Genomic DNA, 20,234 nt, shown 5'->3' on the forward strand with positions numbered 1-20,234 from the left:
ATTATTATTCCCACTTTACAGGTGAAGAAACGGGGGGTTTACAAAGTAAGTAGCGGAGTCACAGCAGGATTTAAACCAGGTTTGTTTGACACTAGTGCCGATGCTCTTAACCACTACTAACCCAAAGAACTGTCCTCCTGGGATTATTCCCAGAAACTTAAGAATTCTCAGGGAAGGATTGTCCTCTACTTTACCAAAAGAGCTACCAAAGTTCCTGATCGACCTGATAAAATATTCTCAAGGTCTCAGGATGACAGGGCCTTTGGGGAAAGGAGGACAATAAAATGTATACTCGGTCATTCTGTCAGTTTCTGTTTTTGTCTTTCTCCTTATTGTGTCTAATACCATTATTCAATATAAAAAAGCAGCATAAATAGTGGGCAGCAGTGTTAAAGAATGAGGGTTTGTGGGGAGAGGGAGATGAGGCAAGGAGGGGAAGAGAATATGGATGTGGTTATAATATTTTCCCTTTTCTCTATTTTGGTTCCTTACCCAGATAAACAGAAATCGGAGGTAATGGCCACTTCATCCACAAGAGGTGTCAGCATCTCAACCTCTCCTCCCCATTCAATCCCAGCTCCCACTGGGTATTTTTAGTACAGAAAAACAGAACTAGAAAAAACAAACATTGTTTGGTCTTGTGTCTTTCTACAGAGGTACCTGAGGGAGGGGAGACCATAAATCTCGTGAACCTTAAGACTGAACTGTGTAGCTAGCAGCATCTGGCTTGGTCCCTTCCACTATCCCCCAGGATAAAAGTGTTGACATTGCTCACCTTCTTCATTTCCAAAGTTGTTTTTAAACAAGTACTTCTTTAAAGACTTGAATAATCTCAGATGAAGGAACAGGAAGAACAATGAGTTGAGCCCCTGGGAGGTGATGGTTATCTTCTTGCCTTCACGACACTTGGCCTTCTCTCCTCAGAAAGGGCAAGGTCGGCACAAAATTCCATGACAGCCACTTTCTAGGAGTTGCCTTCATTAACCACGTCTACCCTTTAACCCAACACACACCTGTAGTGATTACTCTGGGACTGTTTTGCTTAAACTTTTTTATTTGAAAATGTATTTAAAAGTCCAACAATTTTTAATATAAATTATGACTCTCAAACCCGTTCCCATCACTCTAAATATTGTTAAAGTGATGGTAGCATACACATTAGAGAAGGTAGCTAAAGGTGAGAGCACCAAAGAAAAGATTGTCTAAAGAATAGGCAGTAAAGGGACTTCCCTGGCGGTCCAGTGGTTAAGACTCCTGCTTCCACTGCAGGGGGCGTGGGTTCGATCCCTGGTCCGGGAACTAAGATCCTGCGTGCCGCATGGCGTGGCCAAAACAAAACAAACAAACAAAAAGAATAGGCAGTACAATAAGGCTCAAGATCAGGGTGACTGGAGATTCCAGGAGTTCCCCCATCTTTCTGCCCTATCCTGTTAACCCTTTAGATCTAGTAAAACCCTCAGGCTATTCAGCTACTTTAGGCTAACATGATGAGCTACTTTCAGAGCAACTAGCTAGACTGGAATTGGGTACATTGGGAATGTATCTCTATAACCAAGCTTAAACACTTAAAAAAAAAATCTGCAGGAAATACACTGAAATTAGAACCTCAGTCACTATAGGTGGGGGCAAACTGGATGGATGGTGGAATCAGCAGAGTGGATCTTAGTTCTCACATTCCTGACCCCCACTACCATCAAACAGGATTCTTCCTGTTACTGAGCTAATGAGATCCCTGCCTTCTCATCGCAGAGCAGGCAGGAGCTCATCTGTTCTGCCCTCCTAATCACCCTGCAAGGGGCCAGAACAAAACACCTGAGAAAACTGAAAATGCCTGAAGACCCTACTCCTACATTATTTTCCCACCTAAAGCAGACTCTTCAGCCAGGTGGGCAGTGGGACCTGGTCTTCAGACAAAACTCCCTGAGTCTTATTTGTGTCTGGTTCTAGGACTAGGGCACAGAAACAGAGCTTAAAATTTGGGGAGGATAAGCTGGGGTATCTATGGCTCTACTGTTTTTCACTCCCTCCCTTCCCCAGTCCCCCCATACCCTGTTCATGTCTCCACACCACAAGAACCCCTCCTCCAGAGAGCATAAGGATGGAGAAGCACAGTACACGTCCATCACAGAGACATGAACCCATGCAAGCACAAGCAACACACTGAATAAAGAAGTGTTTGGAGATTATGTGCAGCCCTACTGAGCCTACTTTACACAGGGCCCTAGTTCATCCATGACTCAGGCTTAGGATGAACAAGTGGAAATCATTTGAGAGAAAAATATCAAGTGGCCCTCAGCTGGGGGTGATTTTGCCCCCCTCGGAGACATTTGGCCATATGTGGGGACATTTTTTGTTATAACTAGGGTGGGCCAGGTATGCTGCTAAACATCCTACAATGCACAGGACAGTCCCTCACTACCAAGAAGTATCCAGCCCAAAATGTCAAAAGTGCCTAGTTTGAGAAAACTTGCTCTAGAGGTCTTCCGGCTCTCATGCCGGAGGATCTTAAGATCACTCAAGGATGACTGTTTTCAACCTATTTATTTCACCACCACTCCCATTCTCAGTGATCAGTAAGTCTACCCTGAGACATAACTCCTAGTTTTGCTGCATTCTGGGTTTCTCTCCAAGATTCCTCTTCCTGCTCTCTAGGCCAACAGGGAGGTGGGCAGAGGGCAGATCCCCAAGACTTCAGGTTAAGACCCACATCTTAACTCTTATCCAGTGGGAAATAAGGCTCCTGACAGGGATGGGGTTAAGGACAGAGGTAGTAGCAGGATGGGGGTAATTAAGAGAACTCATCTTAAATTGAATTTTTAATTAATTTAAAAAAAGAAGGAAAGATCTTAGGAGCCAGCAATGCTACAGAAACATAGGGTTAGAGGCCTACCTAGAGAAAGACCCTGGTATCGGCAGAGAGATACTGAGGGACTGAGTTTCAAGTCTGAGATCTAAAGAGAAAAAGTAGACTAGCCAGTGGTCACCCTCCCAGACCCTGCTTGACATCTGCTTCAGTTCATTCCAGGACGAAAGATAAGGGCAGGGAGGTAGGGAGCTTCTTAGCAAAGCCGGCTTCAGCTTTGGTAATCTCACCTACCCACCACATTTAAGGAGTTCCAGGTTAAGAGTTTAAAAGCATATGGCACCTAGACCGTCATTCAGGAGAAGGGAACTCATTCCAAGTTCCCAGAAAACTCCTATCTCAGATCTGATAGTGTCCAGGGCTTCAGCTGAGCTCCTTCTGGCCAACCAGTAGTCACTTGGTCAGTCCTGCTGCCTTGACGCCATCTCCAGGAGGGGCTACAGCCAGAGGGAGTAGAGGGAGTCCAGCCCCCAAGCCATTTGAGGCACTATTAGACAGACAGGGAAAAGAGGGGCCCTGGGGTTACTGATTCTAGGAGGGAAACTGGTAGGGCCAGCATCTCTTCTGGACTGGACAGGGTGAAGGCTGGACACACAGCAGAACCTGATTAAAGGAAAAAAAGAAGAAGGAAGATTAGCCTCGAAGAAAACCTTAGGAAGAGGGTACCACCTGGTTCACACTTAACTATTTCCACAGTGTGCTCTTTTTTCTATTTCTATCTGTCTGCACATCCCTTTCTCTCTGCCTTTCTGGATCCTACATTTTTGACTCTTCCATTCTAATTCTTTCTTCCTCCCTTCACTTCCCATTCTTGCAGAGGATCACGGTTCTGAGGCAGGGGGCTGGAGGTGCTCGATGGGTTTCTCTAATCACTCACCAGTTGTATTGGAGCTATAAGCCCCTAGAATTGCTCCACGGTCTGTCTCGGTTTCCCTTGGATCTCATCTGCTCCTGAACTGCACCTGTCTGTGAAAAAGCACATGTGAGACCCTCTCCTAAATCTTCACATGGCACAGTAAAAGAGCTCCCCTGTGCCCTCCAGGGAAGAGGTTGACCCCATCTCCTTGACAATAAAAGCAATCTGAAAGGGTTAAAACTAATCTCTATTCCTCCAAGGGAAGTCTCAGTGCCTCCCTTCACAATGACCTTCATGAGGATGAGATAAAGTGGGTCTTTTACTAGTAAGATCCTCTCACAAAGGACTCTCCCATATTTATCTGTGTTTCATAAGTGGCGAAAAGATCCTTCACTACCTCCAAGCCCATTTCCCTTACTTTGAGAGCAGAAATGCATAGTAAACATGACTTAGGATAGAGGCGCTCAGCCTTTTCCCTGTCCCAACACTCCCAACCACAATATGACTTACTGTGGCGCTGAGACAGCAGTTCTTAGTTAACAGAAGGAAGGGTTCTGGTGTTTGGAAAAAGCCCTCCAAGTAACTATTAAGACATATATACCCTCCATCCAATGAAGGACAATCTGCTAATTCTAAGATGAGGGCACCTAGGCCAGAGACTTAAAATGCCAGATCTCAGATTTATGCAGCCTGTGGCCAGGACTAGAATCCTAGCTTCTTGCTTCCCATCGAGTATTCTGTTATGTCCCCAGCTTGAACTTTCAAACAAGGGCACAGTTCTAGGCCACAACCTCGGATCAACCTCTCCCCATTCCCTTGTTACCATGGCAAGTCCATCTCCAGCACCCATCTCCCCAGAGCCAATGTGAGTCAGGTGGACAAAATTCATTGGTTCCCCAATCATGGTCCGGTCAATCCGTCTCCTCTTCTTCTTCTGATTGGAGAAGACAGGGAGTTACGTCACAGTGGAGGAAGGGAAAAGAGATGAAAACCACTAAGGGAAGAGCTAAGGGCCTGGTGGGAAAGGGGATACGGCATTGTAACAGGGAAATCACTAGGGTATGAAAGTCAAGGTTAGAACAACATAAACAGAGAGGACACAGGCAGGGTGGTAAGGGCAGTGGCCTGCAGAGTGAACAATGGACAAAGGAAGGACAAGTCAAAGTCACCTCTGGCTGATGAGGAAACAGTGGGGAAAACTGACAGGTATCAAGCTCCACCTACAACCCCTGTCCAACTCAAAATGGACAGGAAAAAGAAGTGATAGCTAGGACTGTTCACTTCCTCCATCACCCAGTCCCCTTTATTCCATGTACACACCTGCCAGGCCATAGAAGCTATCCTGGCAGAGAAGGAGGCAAGAAGTGTGCTTTTTAGACGGCGGATCCTAGACTGATGTATCTACATCCCAGTATACGGTAACTGGTTTCTGTGTGTTGGGGTGGGGTGGGGGAGACTTACCGGCTGGGGTTTCTCTACCACGCAGCAGCCCAGTTTGTGCCAAAATTCACTCATGTTCCCCGATGGTTCCAGTTTCACGCCTCTGCCTGAGGCCCCAGAGGGCTCTTGCTCTGGTGCCTTGACCGCCCACTCCTCACTCCCCTCAGGTGTAACAACACCCTGGGTTTACTCAGCTGGACAGGTCTAGAGAAAGTGGAGTCCTCGAAGCCCTTAAGCTGAGCGGTGAAGGTCAGTGTCTCAGACCCTGAGAGACTAGCAAGGTCGGAAAGTGGGGTGGGCAAGCAGGCACAAGGTTATGTCTTCCACAGACCTGGAACCCTGGATGAGCAGAAAGTAGAGAGAGGAGAAAAGTTAATGAGAAATCCACTCCCCCACTCTTTGAGAAGGCTCCTGATGAGCCCGTATCTTCTTGCTCCCCTGTAAAGGCCCTAGTCCTACAGCCAACACTAACCTTCTCCAAACATAAGAACCTCGAAGTCTGACTCTCAGAGAAAGGCAAAGAACCAAAAGGGCACCAAAGGGTTACGGAAGAGTAGCTGCTGGTACCGACGGAGGGGAGAGGAAGGGGGCTAGAAGCTAGGAAGAGAGGATGGGAGGGGACTAAATGATACTGGCAGAAATGAGCAAAGTTTGGGGGCGCTACAAGCTCCACCTCCCTTCTCCCTGGGTTGAAGGCAGAAGGGGAGGGGCATTTCAGTGACTTTGAAGAGGAAATGGTGGTTTTTTGTTCTCACAAACAAGGCCTCCACCCCTGACCCTCCCTTTTTCCTTACCTTACCCTGAACACCTCGATTTTCTTTAAGACCAAGAGAGGCCTTGACTACCTAGGTCCTAGGTGACCAACTGCAGCAGGTTGGAACCTAAGACTTTCTACAGTGAGGAATTTCTTCCCTCTCTGTTCCCTGCCCTTGTTCCTCCTCATTTCCCTCAACTGAGATCCAACCCCTCCCAGAAGCCATTTAACAGTTTCTTTATTACTTGACCTTGAGATCCCTCCTGAGGGCTGCCTACACTCTTGTTTTATCTGCGTTCTGTGTCAATGCACTCCTCTGTGTGCACCTCTGTTTGCACATATGTGGCATGGCCCTATGCCCACGTGTGTGTCTTGTGGAGATCATCTGTGCACAGGTTGTAGGTACACGTGCCAGGTATCTTCTGTCCCATGAGGCATCTTTTTCCAGCCTCCCCACCCTCTTCACATGTCCTGTCGTGCCACTCCGCTCTGCCCCACACCCCATAGGGCCTGGGCCTCCCTCCCTCCCTCCTCCTCTCATGCTGTGACCTGTTCTCTCTTCCCTCCTTACCACTTCCACCCCCAATCTTCATCAGCCAACCAGACATGAGAAACTTTCCAACAGCATTAGTGTCCAAGGAAGAACTTCCTCCCCTCTCCATTACTGCCAGCCAGGGTAGGGCACATATAGGTTTCCTCTATTTTCACTGCATTCCCCTAGTCCTATAATACAAGCAACCTCAAAGATTCCAAACAGGGCAGTTTCATGCACATTACACTTTAGCCTGAATAGGAATCTCCCCTCCCTCCAAAACTGGAACCCTGATGCTCTGGCACCCTACACTGATCTAAGAACTGAGAGGGTTTTTTCTCAGCCTTGAGATGAGATCACACAAACACTGAGACACAGCTTCTGAGGGATGGAAGGACTGGAGTCCAGGCGTTCTCTTACTTCCCTTCCCACCACTGGAGGGGAGGAGTAATGAGACAGGGCGGAAGTCAGAACACGGCTGTCCAGAGAGGGGAGCTGTGGTCAGTGGGGAAGTCAGTCAGTCACAGGGTTTGTCGTGGTGGTGTTGGGTGGTAAGGGTTGGGGGGGTGGGAGGGGATGAAGAAAACAATGAAGAATCAGAGGAAACCCCCAACACTACCAGACATGCTCTACTGAGACTGGACTCTCCCCCAACACCCTCCTTGCTCAAAGCTGAGTGAACAGAAGTGGATGGTGGGAGGGAAAAGGAGAGAAGAGGGGGAGGAGGAGAGAGGGAAAGGGGCAGTGGAGGGAACAAGGACGTTTCTGTTCCTTTTCCAGGGACCTGGCCAGGGCTGGGTGGAGGGAAAGTGTGTGTGTGGGACTTGGCATGAAATGACCAATGATGGTGAGAAGTGACCAGGAAATTCCATTCCCTAGGACACAGGACATATGGGTCTCTGAAACCTGGGGGTGGGGTCAGCGTGAGGAGAAGACTGGGCAGGGTGAACGTGGTGGTGGTGGTGAGGGGGGAGGGGAACAGGCCAGAAAAGGAAGTAAGAGTGATTGGCTGCCACTCTCCTTTAAAATATCTAGAGAAGAGTGGGTTGAGGAAAAATGAAGTCCTCAACTGGTCAGCCCAGGAAGAAGAGGCTCCTGAACCCACTACCCAGTATTTCAACTCCACAATGAAGGGCAAGGGCTGGGTAAACAGTAGGAGGGGACAGGATTAGATCGTATAAAGCCATACCCTGACTGCCAAGTAGTGCTGTGACCTAGGCCTGAGTCCCAAATAGGAAGGGTGAAATACAGAGCTGGAAAAGACACCAAGGTCACAGGAGAGCTTAAGAGCTTTAAAACTATTGGGGAGTGAGCAGGAGAATGGATGGGAGAAAGGTTCCAGGGAGGAAGGATGTACAGAGGTAGTTCCCTGGTCCTGTTCTAGCCCCAAACCGGTTTTCCCGGTCCCACTGACTCCAGCCCCAAGGCCTCCTACCCCACTGCCTGACAAGCCTTCACAAGAAGCAGCTGGAGAGAAAGAGAAAGAGAATTGAGAAAATGGAGCGGGCAATTCTGGCTATGAGCCCAGGGCTGCAGCTGGTCCCCTATGGAGACCTCCAGACATGAGGGCTGCTGCGGGGCTCTAGAGAAGTGGGGGTGGACCCCAACTTTCAGTCAAGTGACAGGCATTTGCCTCAGCACCAACCGTACCCTTCCCAGGAAAGGTCTTGTTGTGGAGGCTTAAGAGGAAACAGGGCTAGGCCCTCAACTCCCCCTGCCCAATAGGTTCAGTCACATAGGCTCCATTTCTGCCCACCCCCGGACTCTACCCAGAAATTCGCTGCTCCTCCCAGGATTGAACTAGGATCGGGCCTCTCTGTGAATCTTTCCGACTTTGTCACTGTCTGGCGTGGCTGCTTGTCTCAGATTTAGACCTTCCCGGACCAGCTCTGCTTCAGTTTGCTGGCACACGGCAGCACCGAGGTTGGTGAGTCTCTAAAGAGACCTCCCCACCTCCCGTCTCCCCCAAACACTCCAGACCCGTCTTCCCTTCTGCTCTTCATTGGCCTCACCTGCGCACCGCCGGAGCACGGACAGGGACGGCTCCTTACCCGGCGCACCCCTTTTGCCACCGACCCAGCATCTCGACAGCCGTGGACGCCCTCCTCCCCCACCCCCAGCATCCGGTGCGTCTCCGCCTGACGGGGCAGGCGGGGCGCACGGGCCGAGGGACCGAGCCCGAGGCCTCACCTGCTCTGCTCCGTCATCCAGGCGTCCGGCGCCAGCTGGTGGGGGGCTCCCGCTCGGTGCCCGCCAGCGTGGGGTTCCCGGGCTCGCTCCTCGGCGCGGTGGGGGAGCCGAGGGCGGAGCAGCAGAGGTGCGGCTGGCTGAGGGCGGAAACGGCCGCGACGCGATTACGAAACCCGTCCGGCTGAGAGCCGGGCGCACAGCTCCCCTCTAGACTGAGGTGGCGCTGCACGACGGAGGGACGTGGGAGGGGCCTCGGAAGCCCCCGAGGGCCGCCGCCCCTGCCGGGAAAACCCGGGAAAGCGGACCCTCGAGGAAGGCCTGGCACCCAAGCTGGACCCTCCAGAAAAGTGCGTTCCGTCTGCGCGCCAGGTGTTGCGGGGCGAAAGGAAGCGGAGCCCCCAAATCCTCCGGCCCCAGCCGAGTTCAGAGATTGGCAGAAGCACACGCATCCCCGATGTTCCTGTGCCCTACCGCAAATGCAATAGGGCTAGGTTTATTTACCCATTGTGAGGGTGGGAAGGCAAATCGGGAGGGACCGAGGGAGAATTTTTGTGATTCTCAAAAACACTTCGGGTGACCTGAAATCCTTAAATTGGGGAACAAAGGGACACTCCTCTTCTCCACGTTGTCTAGCGTCAAGACTTTTAATCCATAAACCTAAAATTAGAGGACAATTAACTACTCATTCATTACACCCTCAGTCTGCACGGGGGAGCTGGAAGAGCTCGGGAATCAGACCAATAAGCTTACGGAGATGCTTTAGTTCTGTCTCCCTCCCTCAAGTGTTCTGGAACCTATCATTTGAATTAGCCGAGTCAGGCCGGGAGGGGGCGGGGAGTCCTTCCGCCATTCTTAGGAGGGGCTGCATTGCAGGGGGAGACTGAGCAGACTGACTCAGTCACTGAACAGAGAGGGAGTGAGAAGACAAAGCCGTCAAAGCCCCAACAGCTTTCTTGTTCTCCAGCCCAGCCCAGAGCAGACATCGGAGCCCCCGAAGTACTCCCTCCATCTTTGGAACACGCTAGTAATTCACCGATAACAGGTAAACGAAACCGGGGCCGGGGGTGGAGGCGGCGGCAAGGGGCTGAAAAGATAGTCGGTGCTTCTAGTTAGGTTGAAGACCCCAAATGAGGATGGGGTTGGGGGACAGTTCAAGAGGAGCGAAGGCGGCGCTGTGAACAATAGGTAGTTATTTGTTCACCGTTTTACATCTTTGCTAAGATCTTCATCCATGCCTTATAATCCTTTACACAGATATTAATTTCTAACAATTTACATGTAGTTATTTCTCAGCATTTATCTCCTTATTTCAGTTGTCAGTTTGCCTATAACATTGTCCTGAAGATAATAAAATTATTAATTTTATTATCTTCAGTTTAGTAAGCTACATCTTCCTTTTCAAGCTGTCAATTTGTTCTCCCAGCTTTTTGATGAATCTCTAGCCCTACTGTACCACTCTAGCCTCTACTTCCCTGTATTTTTAAATGTTTTCTGTTGTGTTCCATTGATGTGTCTACCCTCACCCCAAACTTATTTGTCTCCATAGGAAGGAGTTTGGAGGGAGAGATACACGATAATATTGAGATAATATTGAGATTAATCCTGATCTTTCTTTTAACAGTCTCCTTCTCCCATTCCCAAACCTTTTCTCCAAAGAAAGAGGCAGTTTGAGGTAGGAAGATAGGGGCTTCTGTGTTGGAGAACTGCCTGATCCCATATTGAAATCAGTAGAGTCCACAAGAGCTAGGTATGGGAGCAGATTCTGGAAAAGGAATGCTTATTTGCAGCAGAATGAGACACATATAATGAGATGCCAGAGAGGTTCCATTCCCCTCCACCACCATCCCTTGTCCTCCCCTCTACGGTGGCAGCATGACACAGCAAGGCCCTGTTGGGTAGGCCCTAGAGTCCCACTGATGATCTCTGGACAAAGGGTATCTGGGCGTGTCTGTGTGGCTCAGAGAGAGCCACTTTATGCTATGTATTTGCTAATTGTGTATCTCTAAGACTAGACAGTGATATTTAGAAATTACCTTTGCCTAAAATACCTGAATAATTTAAAATGAAGGATAGTGGGAAGCATTTATTGAGCATATATTGTGGTACAAGACACTGTCCAAGCCCTTTAAGATAAGTAAATGAGAGATATAAAGATAGATGAGCTATGGGTAGAAAATATTTGGGGAAGAGAAAGCTAGCTGAAGAGGGACCCTGTGCAAAATTTGGATATTTGGGAATTAAATCCACACTATATTAAATTTTAAATGTTCGGGTATTTTAGCGTCAATTTTTGGTGCAGTCAGTGTTCTTGACTTGATTTTAAATGCTGTATATACTTGATTGAGTGCCTTTCCGAAATGCATTTGGTACTCTCTACATGCCTCTGAATCAATGGCATGGCTAGAGATTTTGGACCTTTTAAGTTAATATTTTGTACAATTTCCTTTACCTTTTTTAATTGCAAGAGAAGCTCTGCCAGACACTCAGAATTGTTTGGACTGTTTTTATACATATACTGGTTGAAGAAAAGGAGTCAGTTTGTCAAAGAGCTTTTTCCCTTTCTCAGATCCTATCTTCCTCTCTTCTGCCTTTTGCATTTTCACCATTCGTATCAGAATCACACTTAACCCACTGAATATCTGTTCTTCAGCAACTAAGAATTCTTGCAAGTTTTGAGAATATTGGTATAGGATTATAAAAAGCTGCAGGCAATTATCTATGTACAACACATCAAAAAAATCAGACTGGAAATATGAGACCCTATCCAAACTGACTGGATAATTTCTAAGGTGTTTTCTAGTTTTAAAATTCTATGCTTTTTTCCCCCGCTATGATTCTATTTTTTAAAGAGCCTATCATGTGCCCAGCATTATACTAAGCTCACTCTGGAGTGGATTGGTAAGGGAGGGGATACAAAAGAAGCCAGCTAGATTGGCAAACAGCTAGTACTGTTAGTTTTTAAAAATCCCCATGGGAAGAAGTCAATAATGCTGCTGACGCCTAAGGTTTGCTTCTTACAATCTCTACAGTCCCAGACTAAGCCAGGGTTGGCTGGTTGATAGGAACAACATTTTTTGTAGCTTTCTGTGCACATGCCTCTGCAAATTACTGTGGAGATGATCAAGGCTGAATATCATAGGATGATGACCTCACCTTTTCAACATGCTCCCCCACGCTTTTCCAGTCCCCAAATTACTCTCCTTTTAAGCAGCTTGTCTGCTGAGTAATGCTCAGTTCCCAGGGTTTATTTTGGAGCTTGAACCTAAGAAGAAAAAGAGTAACTCTAACATTAAAAACATCCTAGTCTACCCACTTACCATTCCTAAAGCCCCTACACTCACACATAACTGTATTCTAGATTAAGGCCTACTTTTTCTGCCACATTATATGGGGGCATTGTGGAACCTATTTAAGGCCACTATTTAGGAGTCTCAAGGCCTGGTGAGAGCCAATGGACTCTGTTGGAGGAAGGCGTTGTGAAATGGGGGTTCTATTTTTGGAGGCAGTGGAATGTTCTTTCTGCTCCTTTGGGAACATTTCAACTAATGCTTCTTGCCCCCTCCCTTGGTTAGTAAGCAGCAGGGTGGGGGCTGCAGGGAGGTATAATAGTCTAAGTTCAGGGTGTGGGTGGAACGGGCAGGAAAGGTGAGAGAAGTACTCATTAAAACATGGAAAAGTATCTAATTCTGTTAAAAGACTTTCTCCTTCCAATCTAAACTCTACTTTCCTTACCTGAAATTTCTAATCCATTTGCTCTATCATCAGGTGTATTCTAGCACTGGGTCAGAGAAGCGATCCTGTTATGGCATAGAAAAATTCTTTTAGCACCTGCATTTTGTTCTGAAGGGGAGGTAGGCTAGAGAGAAATAGATAGGCTGTTAAGGTTTATCTGTGGGATTATAAATGGGAGTGGCAAGGTATTCATTGTATTAAATACTAAGGGAAAATTAGTCAGCAGTCTTGAGTGTCTTTTGTGTTTAAAGCCCAGCACCTGTGAAGAAGGTACAAAGTAGACTGGTTTTTACCCTTGAGGAAACTCTCAGTTCCTTGAAGGAGATAAGATTATCCCTATACAAGACATGTAACAGTGATCTGGAACCCCAAACTGATTTAGTCAGGTAAAACTCTACAGGCATTGTGGGAGATACTGGAAGAAATAGGGTAGATGGAGCTGAGTAAGTTTAAGGATGTCCTCCAGGAAGAGGTGAGTTTACAGTAGGGTTTAGAAAGCAGGGAGGAAAATAGAAAGTAGAAAAATCATGGAAACCCTTTTCAGAGGTACCATGACCTATTAAACCAAAGGCAGGAAGAAATCAAGAATATGAAATATAATAAGAGTTCAGGGGAAAGATTCCTCTAGGGACTTGAATGGAGTCTTGAAACTTGGATAGTATTTTAAGGTGGAGAATGGAGAGAGTTAAGAAAGACAGGAATCAGCATAGCTGTAGCAGAGAATGTACTACTGCTAGGAAGAATGGGGCCAGATTCTGGAAGGCCTTGAAAACCAGACCCAAGCAGTAGGCAGTAAATAAGTCATTCCAAGATGGGGAGGAGTTAGGAAATGGTAGAAAATGGTAATAGAGGAAGATTCCTGAAGCTTGTCCTAGGGAACTTGGATTATGTACAGAGGCAAACGGGGATGTAGTTTCTCAGTAAGGAAAGGCCATGGGCCGCAAAGAGGTGGCAATACCATGAAGACTGATACGTGGTTTCTTTCTAGGAAGTTATGAGGGATCCTGTGAGTAGCCAGTACAGCTCCTTTCTTTTCTGGAGGATGCCCATTCCAGAACTGGATCTGTCGGAGCTGGAAGGCCTGGGTCTGTCAGATACATCCACCTACAAGATCAAGGACAGCAGCGTTGGCAAAACGACGGGGCAAGCAACCGGAGCAGACCAGGAGAAAAACCCTGAAGGCGATGCCCTCCTTGAGTACAGCACCTTCAACTTTTGGAGAGCTCCCATTGCCAGCATCCACTCCTTCGAATTGGACTTGCTCTAAGCCCAAGACCTCTCTCCCACCACCTTGCCCTCCTTTCCTGCCCTTTGAAGCCCCTCCTTTCCACTCTTTTACCCTATCAGTCTTGCTCTCTCCCCTCTATTGTGTTGAGGTGGTGCTGATGAATCTGCCAGAGTTGTGATTTATTATTTATTTATTTATTTATTTATTTATTTATCTATCTATCTATCTTTCTTTCTTATCAGTTTCTCTCAAAGCCACAAAGTAAAGGGTTCAAGCAATGGAGTATTGGGTCACAGGGATTCCTTTCCTCCCCCCCAGATATTAATTCCAGAAAACTGGCCTGATGAGGGCACCAGAGAGTAGTATGGAGTGCAAAATGGAGGACTGATTTTTTTACTTCATTTTAATCAGCCTCAGAGATTGCTCAAACCTTCCTCATTTCTTGCTCCAGGCCAGTAAACACAAATATTTCTTCAAAGGTTGATGAAAACCCTGTAAGTTTTAGTTTGAGATTATCTGCTCTAAGACTGTAGGATTTCTAAAAGGCTAAGGTGGTCCTGCTCCTTCCTGTAATACATTTTTTCTCAGAGAAATTCGGGATAAAGATTTAAAACAAGAGGAAATAATACATCATGGGAGATGACAATAGGGGAAAGCACTGAATCATTTCAGAAATAGCTACGCTCTCTCAAAAGGGTTTTCTTTCTTCAAGCTTACTTTACAGTTTTGCTCCTATGGGCTGAAAACTCTAGCTGAGGAAAACCACTGGGATTTCAAATCTTAAGATGCAATCCTGCTGACTATTATGGTAATTTGTAGGGTTTTATTCAGTTTCTAAAAGGCCTAGGGTTTGGTCCTTAGTATTTTAGTTTTGCCCTCCTGCATTTGCAATGTAGAATAATGATCAAATGGGCCTCAGGCACAGTTCTTCAGCTACCTTGATAACATGAAATGAACAATCAACTCTGACCCTATACCTTGTCTCCACTCCTTCTGAAATTATTGCTGCTGATTTGTGCTGCCATTTAATCACTTCTTTAATAAAGACATTCAATCCCAGGACTGGATTCTAGTTTTCTTTCTTCACAAGGAAGCAGTATAGATCTCAAAAATTAGCCTTGCTTCCAAGTTCAGCTTATATATTTTATCTAATATTAAACTTTGAGGAAGGGTTTGAGTAGCCTTTATACATTAAAATGATGAATTTCAAGTTGAACAGATAGATAACAAGGGTGAAATCAGCTTAAATTATTTAAAGTATTTTGGGAGAAAGCTGTAACTAACCACTCTTGTGCATGCCCACTACCAACGTATTTGAGGTAAAAATTCCAGATGCCTCAGAAGGCACCTATGGCATTAAATCTGCACTGCATTATCTCAGCCTGGGTGCCTAACAAACGAATTAACCCAAATATATTATCTGCTTACTTATAACTCACCTCATTAAAAAAAAAAAAAAACTATTTGGACTAATTTACAAGTAGTTTATGGGTGCCTACTATATGAGACAACGTCGGACAACAGAGAGGTTGTAAACAAGAATGAGACAATGATTTTGACCCTCAAAAAGGGAAGCTGCAAATACCAATTTGGGCAGTATGCCGTAAATCCTTTAAAGTACATGAAAAGGATCTAGAGAAATTCAGAAAAGGGGTGGATTAGTAGTTTGGGCTTAGCAGATGCAAGCTATTATATATAGAATGGATAAACAACAAGGTCCTACTGTATAACACAGGGAACTATATTCAATATCCTGTGATAAACCAGAATAGAAAAGAATATAAAAAAGAATATATATATATATATGTACAATTGAATCACTTTGCTGTACAGCAGAAATTAACACAATATCGTAAATCAACTATACTTCAATAAAATAAATTACAAAAAAAAGAAAGAAATCCAGAGAAGGAGGAATCATGTAAATCTTCCCCGTAGACTTTGAAAGGCCCACCATCAACGACAAAAGCCAAAATCGAATAGAGTGGACCAGTGATATGTCCTCTATTTTTACTTATTTTTGAAGGTCTTCCTTCCCGACTTCTCGCTGTCCTTTAGTTCAAGGAGAACGGTGGGTGGAGATGGGAATCAACTGTTTGGTAAATAAAGTACCTAAGTGGATTTGCAAACTCATGCTCCATCCTCTTCCAGGCCCCCCCACAAAGAAATGACTCCGTTGTTTCAATATTCGCGCTGACAGCTTGGCTCTGGGCTCCTTATATTAAGGCTGTATCTGGAAATGTGGACGTCCGGCACCAGAGCTCAATTCATGCGCAAAGCCAGCAATGTCCCAAACATCTTCACCCGAGGTTGAGACAGAGAAATAGGGTTTTCTCATCAGCCCTAAGTGTGGCCCCCTAAAAACAACCAAGAGAGAGCAGGACCGATGCACAATCCGATTTCTCAGCGGTTTGCGGGGCTCTTGGCGCCAAAACAAACCATCTGGTCCGTCCCCTGCCGGAACTATAAGACACGTAATCAATAATATTCCGCTTCGCTAAATAGTCCTGTCTAAAATGTCTCGGATACACACTATTTTACCTCAAAGCCCTTCCGAGCATATAAAATGAGGCTCTGGGGTACATCACCCTTCTGTTTGAATCCAAATGTGGGTTTTCTAATCATTTTTTCTTCATAGATTCCTCCGCCAGAAATTATATTCGCCGTCTTCACTTCCGGGTCCGCCATTTTGCTGCCTCCATTTCTCCGCGAGGGGGGGTTAAAGGCCCCCAAAATATGCATATGTGAAAAGGTCAAAAAGTAACCGTCAGTGACAGGGAGTCTTAACTAGAGAAGGAAACAGGACCAAACTGGCGGGCTCGGTGAAAACACAGCCGGCAACGTCCCGGACAAGGAGGTGAGGGGGAAGAAGAGATGCGTGGAATCGGGGGTTGTCACGGCTGGGAGGGAGGCTGCCTTGAAAAGTTGCACCGCTTCCCAGCCCAGTCCCGGACTTCTGGGTGCAGACGGAGCGGTGCCCCTTCACCAGAGCGGGGGCGGCTTGGGGAAGGAGAGGAAGGGGATGCTGCCGGGAGGAAGGGGAGGGGACTGGGAGGAGGTGAAGAATGGGGTGGGTGTAAGACCTGGGGCTGGGGAGCTGGACCGAGGGAAGCCAAGGCCACAGAGGTGACCACTAGGGGGCAGCGCGGAGCCCGGACTGGGGGCTGCCCCCTAGGCTGAGACCGTGGCTCCCTGCTTCTTCTTCCAGAAAGACAACATCGCTGTGAGGCACGGGAGGAGTTGTGATAGAGGAGAAAACGGAGACCCTAATTCTCTGACCCCAGTAATAGCGTAAAGATTATTAGCGAGCTCAGTAATCTGAGCAAGAGCAGTAAGGGCCACGCCTCCAGTTCTTGCACAGTTGTTTGTACAGCTAGAGGCCCAGTGGGGACGTGTGCAATAGAAAAAGAAAAAAAAATGTCGTCAGATCATGGATTCTTCGCTTCCATTTCTCCTTCCCGTTAGCTTTCTCCTATTCTCACAGATTTCCTTGAGCCACCTGACGTCATCTTATTCTACTCCCCCTTCCCAGGGGGACATTCCTCTCTCATCTCTCTTTTTAAAACATCTCGGGAAAAGGACATTCTATGACTTTCCTTTTTTTTTTTTTTGGCCACGCCTTGTGCGCTGGTGGGATCTTAGTTCCCCAGCCAGGGATTGAACCCTGGCCCCGGCAGTGAAAGCGCCAAGTCCTAACCATTGGACCGCCAGGGAATTCCCAGTAGAGGTGTTTAGGTCTTGGTGATATACTTTTTTTTTTTTTTTTTTTGGCGGTACGTGGGCCTCTCACTGTTGTGGCCTCTCCCGTTGCGGAGCACAGGCTCGGGATGCGCAGGCTCAGCGGCCATGGCTTACGGGCCCAGCCACTCCGCGGCATGTGGGATCTTCCCAGACTGGGGCACGAACCCGCGTTCCCTGCATCGGCAGGTGAACTCTCAACCACTGCGCCACCAGGGAAGCCCTATACTTTTTATATATAGTATAATTTGAGAAAATGTGAGAGTCATTTCTGCTAATGAACTACCTAAAATTTTGTTCTTTTTTTTCACTGTTTCTGTCAGTTTATTTTTTGGTTTTTTTTCTCTTTTTTTAAAACTTTTTATTTTATATTGGAGTATAGTTGATTAACAATGTTTGTTCTTGTTTTAAACTATTAGTTGGGACTTCCTGGCAGTCCAGTGGTTAAGACTGCGCTTCCACAACAGCGGGCATGGGTGCAGCCAAAACCAAAAACTATTAGTAGGGACTTCCCTCGTGGAGCAGTGGTTAAGAATCCACCTGCCAGTGCACGGGACACGGGTTTGAGCCCTGGTCCGGGAAGATCCCACATGCCGCGGAGCAACTAAGCCTGTGTGCCACAACTACTGAGCCTGCACTCTAGAGCCCGCAAGCCACAACTACTGAGCCCGTGTGCCTAGAGCCCGTGCTCCACAACAAGAGAAGCCACTGCAGTGAGAAGCCCGAGCGCCGCAAGGAAGAGTAGCCCCCGCTCGCCGCGACTAGAGAAAGCCCGCGTACAGCAATGAAGACCCAACACAGCCATAAATAAATAAATAAATAAATAAATAAATAAATAAATAAATAAATAAATAGTAATAACTAAATTGAAAGGCAGGTTTGATATTTTAAAAGAAAGATAACCATGGAGGAATGCAAATATAAGTTTTCTGTAACAAGGGTATGCTATCATTTTTTCTGTAACATTTTCTTAAGTCGTAAAAACTTAGATCAGGTTATAGACTTTCACACTATTAACATTCATCCTCTGCTCCAGTCCAGTCACAGGGCCTGGACTATATATTCATATTGAATAAACTCCCCTAGTGGTCTCCTGGATACCCATGTTTGAGCACAATATTCTATGATATAGATTGGAATATTAAATAAAATAAATCTAAATCACATAGTGGCTAGATGATTCTCAAAATTTTTGGTTTTCAGGTTTTAATCTTAAAAATTATTAAGGACTCCAATCTGCTGTATCTATTGCTATTTACTGTTTTGAAATTAATTGTTAAATGTTAATTAAAATACAATAATAAATCCATTACATGTTAACATAAATAACAAAATTTTATGAAAGTAAATAACTTCCAAGTTAAAGAAATAGTGAGAAGAATGACATTGTTTGGGAATTACCTGGCAGTGCAGTGGTTAGGACTTGGCGCTTTCACTGACTGGGTTCGATCCCTGGCCGGGGGGAACTAAGGTCCCACAAGCACGGCCAAAAAAAAAAGAATGGCATTGTTTTATATTTTTGCAAATCTCTTTAACTTCTGGCTTAATAATTTTCATATGTATTTCTTATTTTCATATCTATTCTACATTCAATCTTTTGCAATATGTACTTGGAGAAAGGAGGAGTATTTTAATAGCTTGTTCAGGTAATTGTAGATATTCTTCTTTGATGTTACACAAAAACTCAACAAGTGGCAATTTCTTAAAAGTTAGTTGCAATGAGGAATCTGAAACCATGTCAATGAATGTTTTATACTTGATTACCTTAAAACCCATTGATCTGCTTTCACTTTGAATGAATCTTTTTACCTGAGCATGATTTTGTAACATGCATTGGTCATTTGAAAAATACTGGTTCACCAAATAATTCCATCCTCCAAATGTTGATGCATTTTATACAATATTAAAAAATCACATTCATTAGTATCACCACTACTTTTATGAGAAAAGTTTGTAGTAAGCTATCAACTCATGGTGGTGGATATTCCCAAAATTCTGTTTTTTGCATGGAAGCTGAAATTATAATTGGCAGTAAATATTGCTGATTGTCTTCCTTGAAATGGCAGACTCTCTTTGTTCATTTTTTTTTAATGAGAAATTACTTTTTACAATATGGACAAAGCAGTACAAGATGAAAGGGAACAGATAATAAAAATTAAATTTATCAAGAATAGCCGTTTCCTCGTTGGTTGGAAGATTTGTAGTGAGTGGTGATTATATACCATTCAGACAATTCTGCATTGCATATAGGAACTTCTCACTATCCTGGGTATCCTTTATACCCAGGCCAGTTTCTAATCTACAGTAACCATCATTTTTTGGGGGGGGAGGGCGCTGCAGCGGGTCTTCGTTGCTGCCCACGGGCTTTCTCTATTTGCAGCAAGCAGGGGCTACTCTTTGTTGCAGTGGGCGGGCTTCTCATTGCTGTGGCTTCTCTTGTTGCGGAGCACAGGCTCTAGGCGCACAGGCTTCGGTAGTTGTGGCTCATGGGCTCTAGAGCGCAGCCTCAGTAGTTGTGGCACACGGACTTAGTTGCTCTGCGGCATGTGGGACCTTCCTGGACCAGGGATCAAAACCGTGTCCCCTGCATTGACAGGCGGATTCTTAACCATTGCGCCACCAGGGAAGTCCCAGTAACCATCCAGTTAAATGACCATTTTGCATGCTCTTCAGACTTAATCTCCACAGTTTATTACCTTTGATTTCATGTGTTTAGCAACAGTTTTGTTTTTTTCTTTTACCCTATATAACTGAGAGTTGGCTATATGCCTTTTACAGGGAATAAAAAAATCTCTCCTACTCAGATGCTTTTTTTACTACGAGCTTTCACAAAGATTTTAATAATGCCCACATAGGGCTTCCCTGGTGGCGCAGTGGTTGAGAGTCCGCCTGCCAATGCAG

The 20,234-nt window shown here is 45.9% G+C and overlaps 3 protein-coding genes across 11 annotated transcripts in view; 2 read left to right on the plus strand and 1 right to left on the minus strand.

The window, feature by feature from the left end:
- Nucleotides 1-1,036: 1,036 nt before the first annotated feature.
- Nucleotides 1,037-8,821, minus strand: CDC42SE1 (CDC42 small effector 1). Of its 2 annotated transcripts, none has more exons than XM_082614154.1 (5): nucleotides 8,636-8,821; nucleotides 5,181-5,498; nucleotides 4,543-4,653; nucleotides 3,741-3,829; nucleotides 1,037-3,466 (listed from the first exon to the last, which is right to left on the minus strand). In XM_082614154.1, exons 2-4 carry the CDS (start codon nucleotides 5,232-5,234, stop codon nucleotides 3,755-3,757), a joined length of 240 nt encoding a protein of 79 aa, XP_082470280.1. In that variant the 5' UTR covers nucleotides 5,235-5,498; nucleotides 8,636-8,821; the 3' UTR covers nucleotides 1,037-3,466; nucleotides 3,741-3,754. The 2 variants fall into 2 exon arrangements, with proteins under 2 accessions (XP_082470280.1, XP_082470281.1); XM_082614155.1 differs by lacking the exon at nucleotides 8,636-8,821 and adding an exon at nucleotides 8,458-8,558.
- Nucleotides 8,822-9,450: 629 nt separating this feature from the next.
- Nucleotides 9,451-14,657, plus strand: MLLT11 (MLLT11 transcription factor 7 cofactor). Its single transcript, XM_082614153.1, has 2 exons — nucleotides 9,451-9,677; nucleotides 13,356-14,657. Exon 2 carries the CDS (start codon nucleotides 13,362-13,364, stop codon nucleotides 13,632-13,634), a length of 273 nt encoding a protein of 90 aa, XP_082470279.1. The 5' UTR covers nucleotides 9,451-9,677; nucleotides 13,356-13,361; the 3' UTR covers nucleotides 13,635-14,657.
- Nucleotides 14,658-15,308: 651 nt separating this feature from the next.
- The window catches only part of GABPB2 (GA binding protein transcription factor subunit beta 2), a 29,642-nt gene continuing 24,716 nt past the window's right edge, over nucleotides 15,309-20,234 (plus strand). For 4 of the 8 annotated variants that reach the window (XM_082616217.1, XM_082616219.1, XM_082616220.1 and 1 more), the window contains exon 1: nucleotides 15,314-16,452. The gene's annotated coding sequence lies outside the window, so the exon portion shown is untranslated. Of the gene's footprint in view, nucleotides 16,453-20,234 lie in introns of all 8 variants that reach the window. The other 4 variants (XM_082616215.1, XM_082616216.1, XM_082616214.1 and 1 more) reach the window with 2 other exon arrangements.

The sequence above is a fragment of the Mesoplodon mirus genome (genome assembly GCF_964341445.2).
Source record: "Mesoplodon mirus genome assembly, chromosome: 3".
Classification (NCBI taxonomy): Eukaryota; Metazoa; Chordata; class Mammalia; order Artiodactyla; family Ziphiidae; genus Mesoplodon; species Mesoplodon mirus.

What these genes read in the sequence shown, in the direction of transcription:
- MLLT11 (XM_082614153.1), top strand. Translation starts at nt 13,362, where the DNA reads ATGAGGGATCCTGTGAGTAGCCAGTACAGCTCCTTTCTTTTCTGGAGG.
- CDC42SE1 (XM_082614154.1), bottom strand. Translation starts at nt 5,234, where the DNA reads ATGAGTGAATTTTGGCACAAACTGGGCTGCTGCGTGGTAGAGAAACCC. An exon ending in TGGTAGAGAAACCCCAGCCG is followed by an intron (nt 4,654 to 5,180) that starts GTAAGTCTCCCC and finishes TTCTCCAATCAG; the next exon opens with AAGAAGAAGAGGAGACGGAT. An exon ending in CTGGAGATGGACTTGCCATG is followed by an intron (nt 3,830 to 4,542) that starts GTAACAAGGGAA and finishes GCTTTTTCACAG; the next exon opens with ACAGGTGCAGTTCAGGAGCA.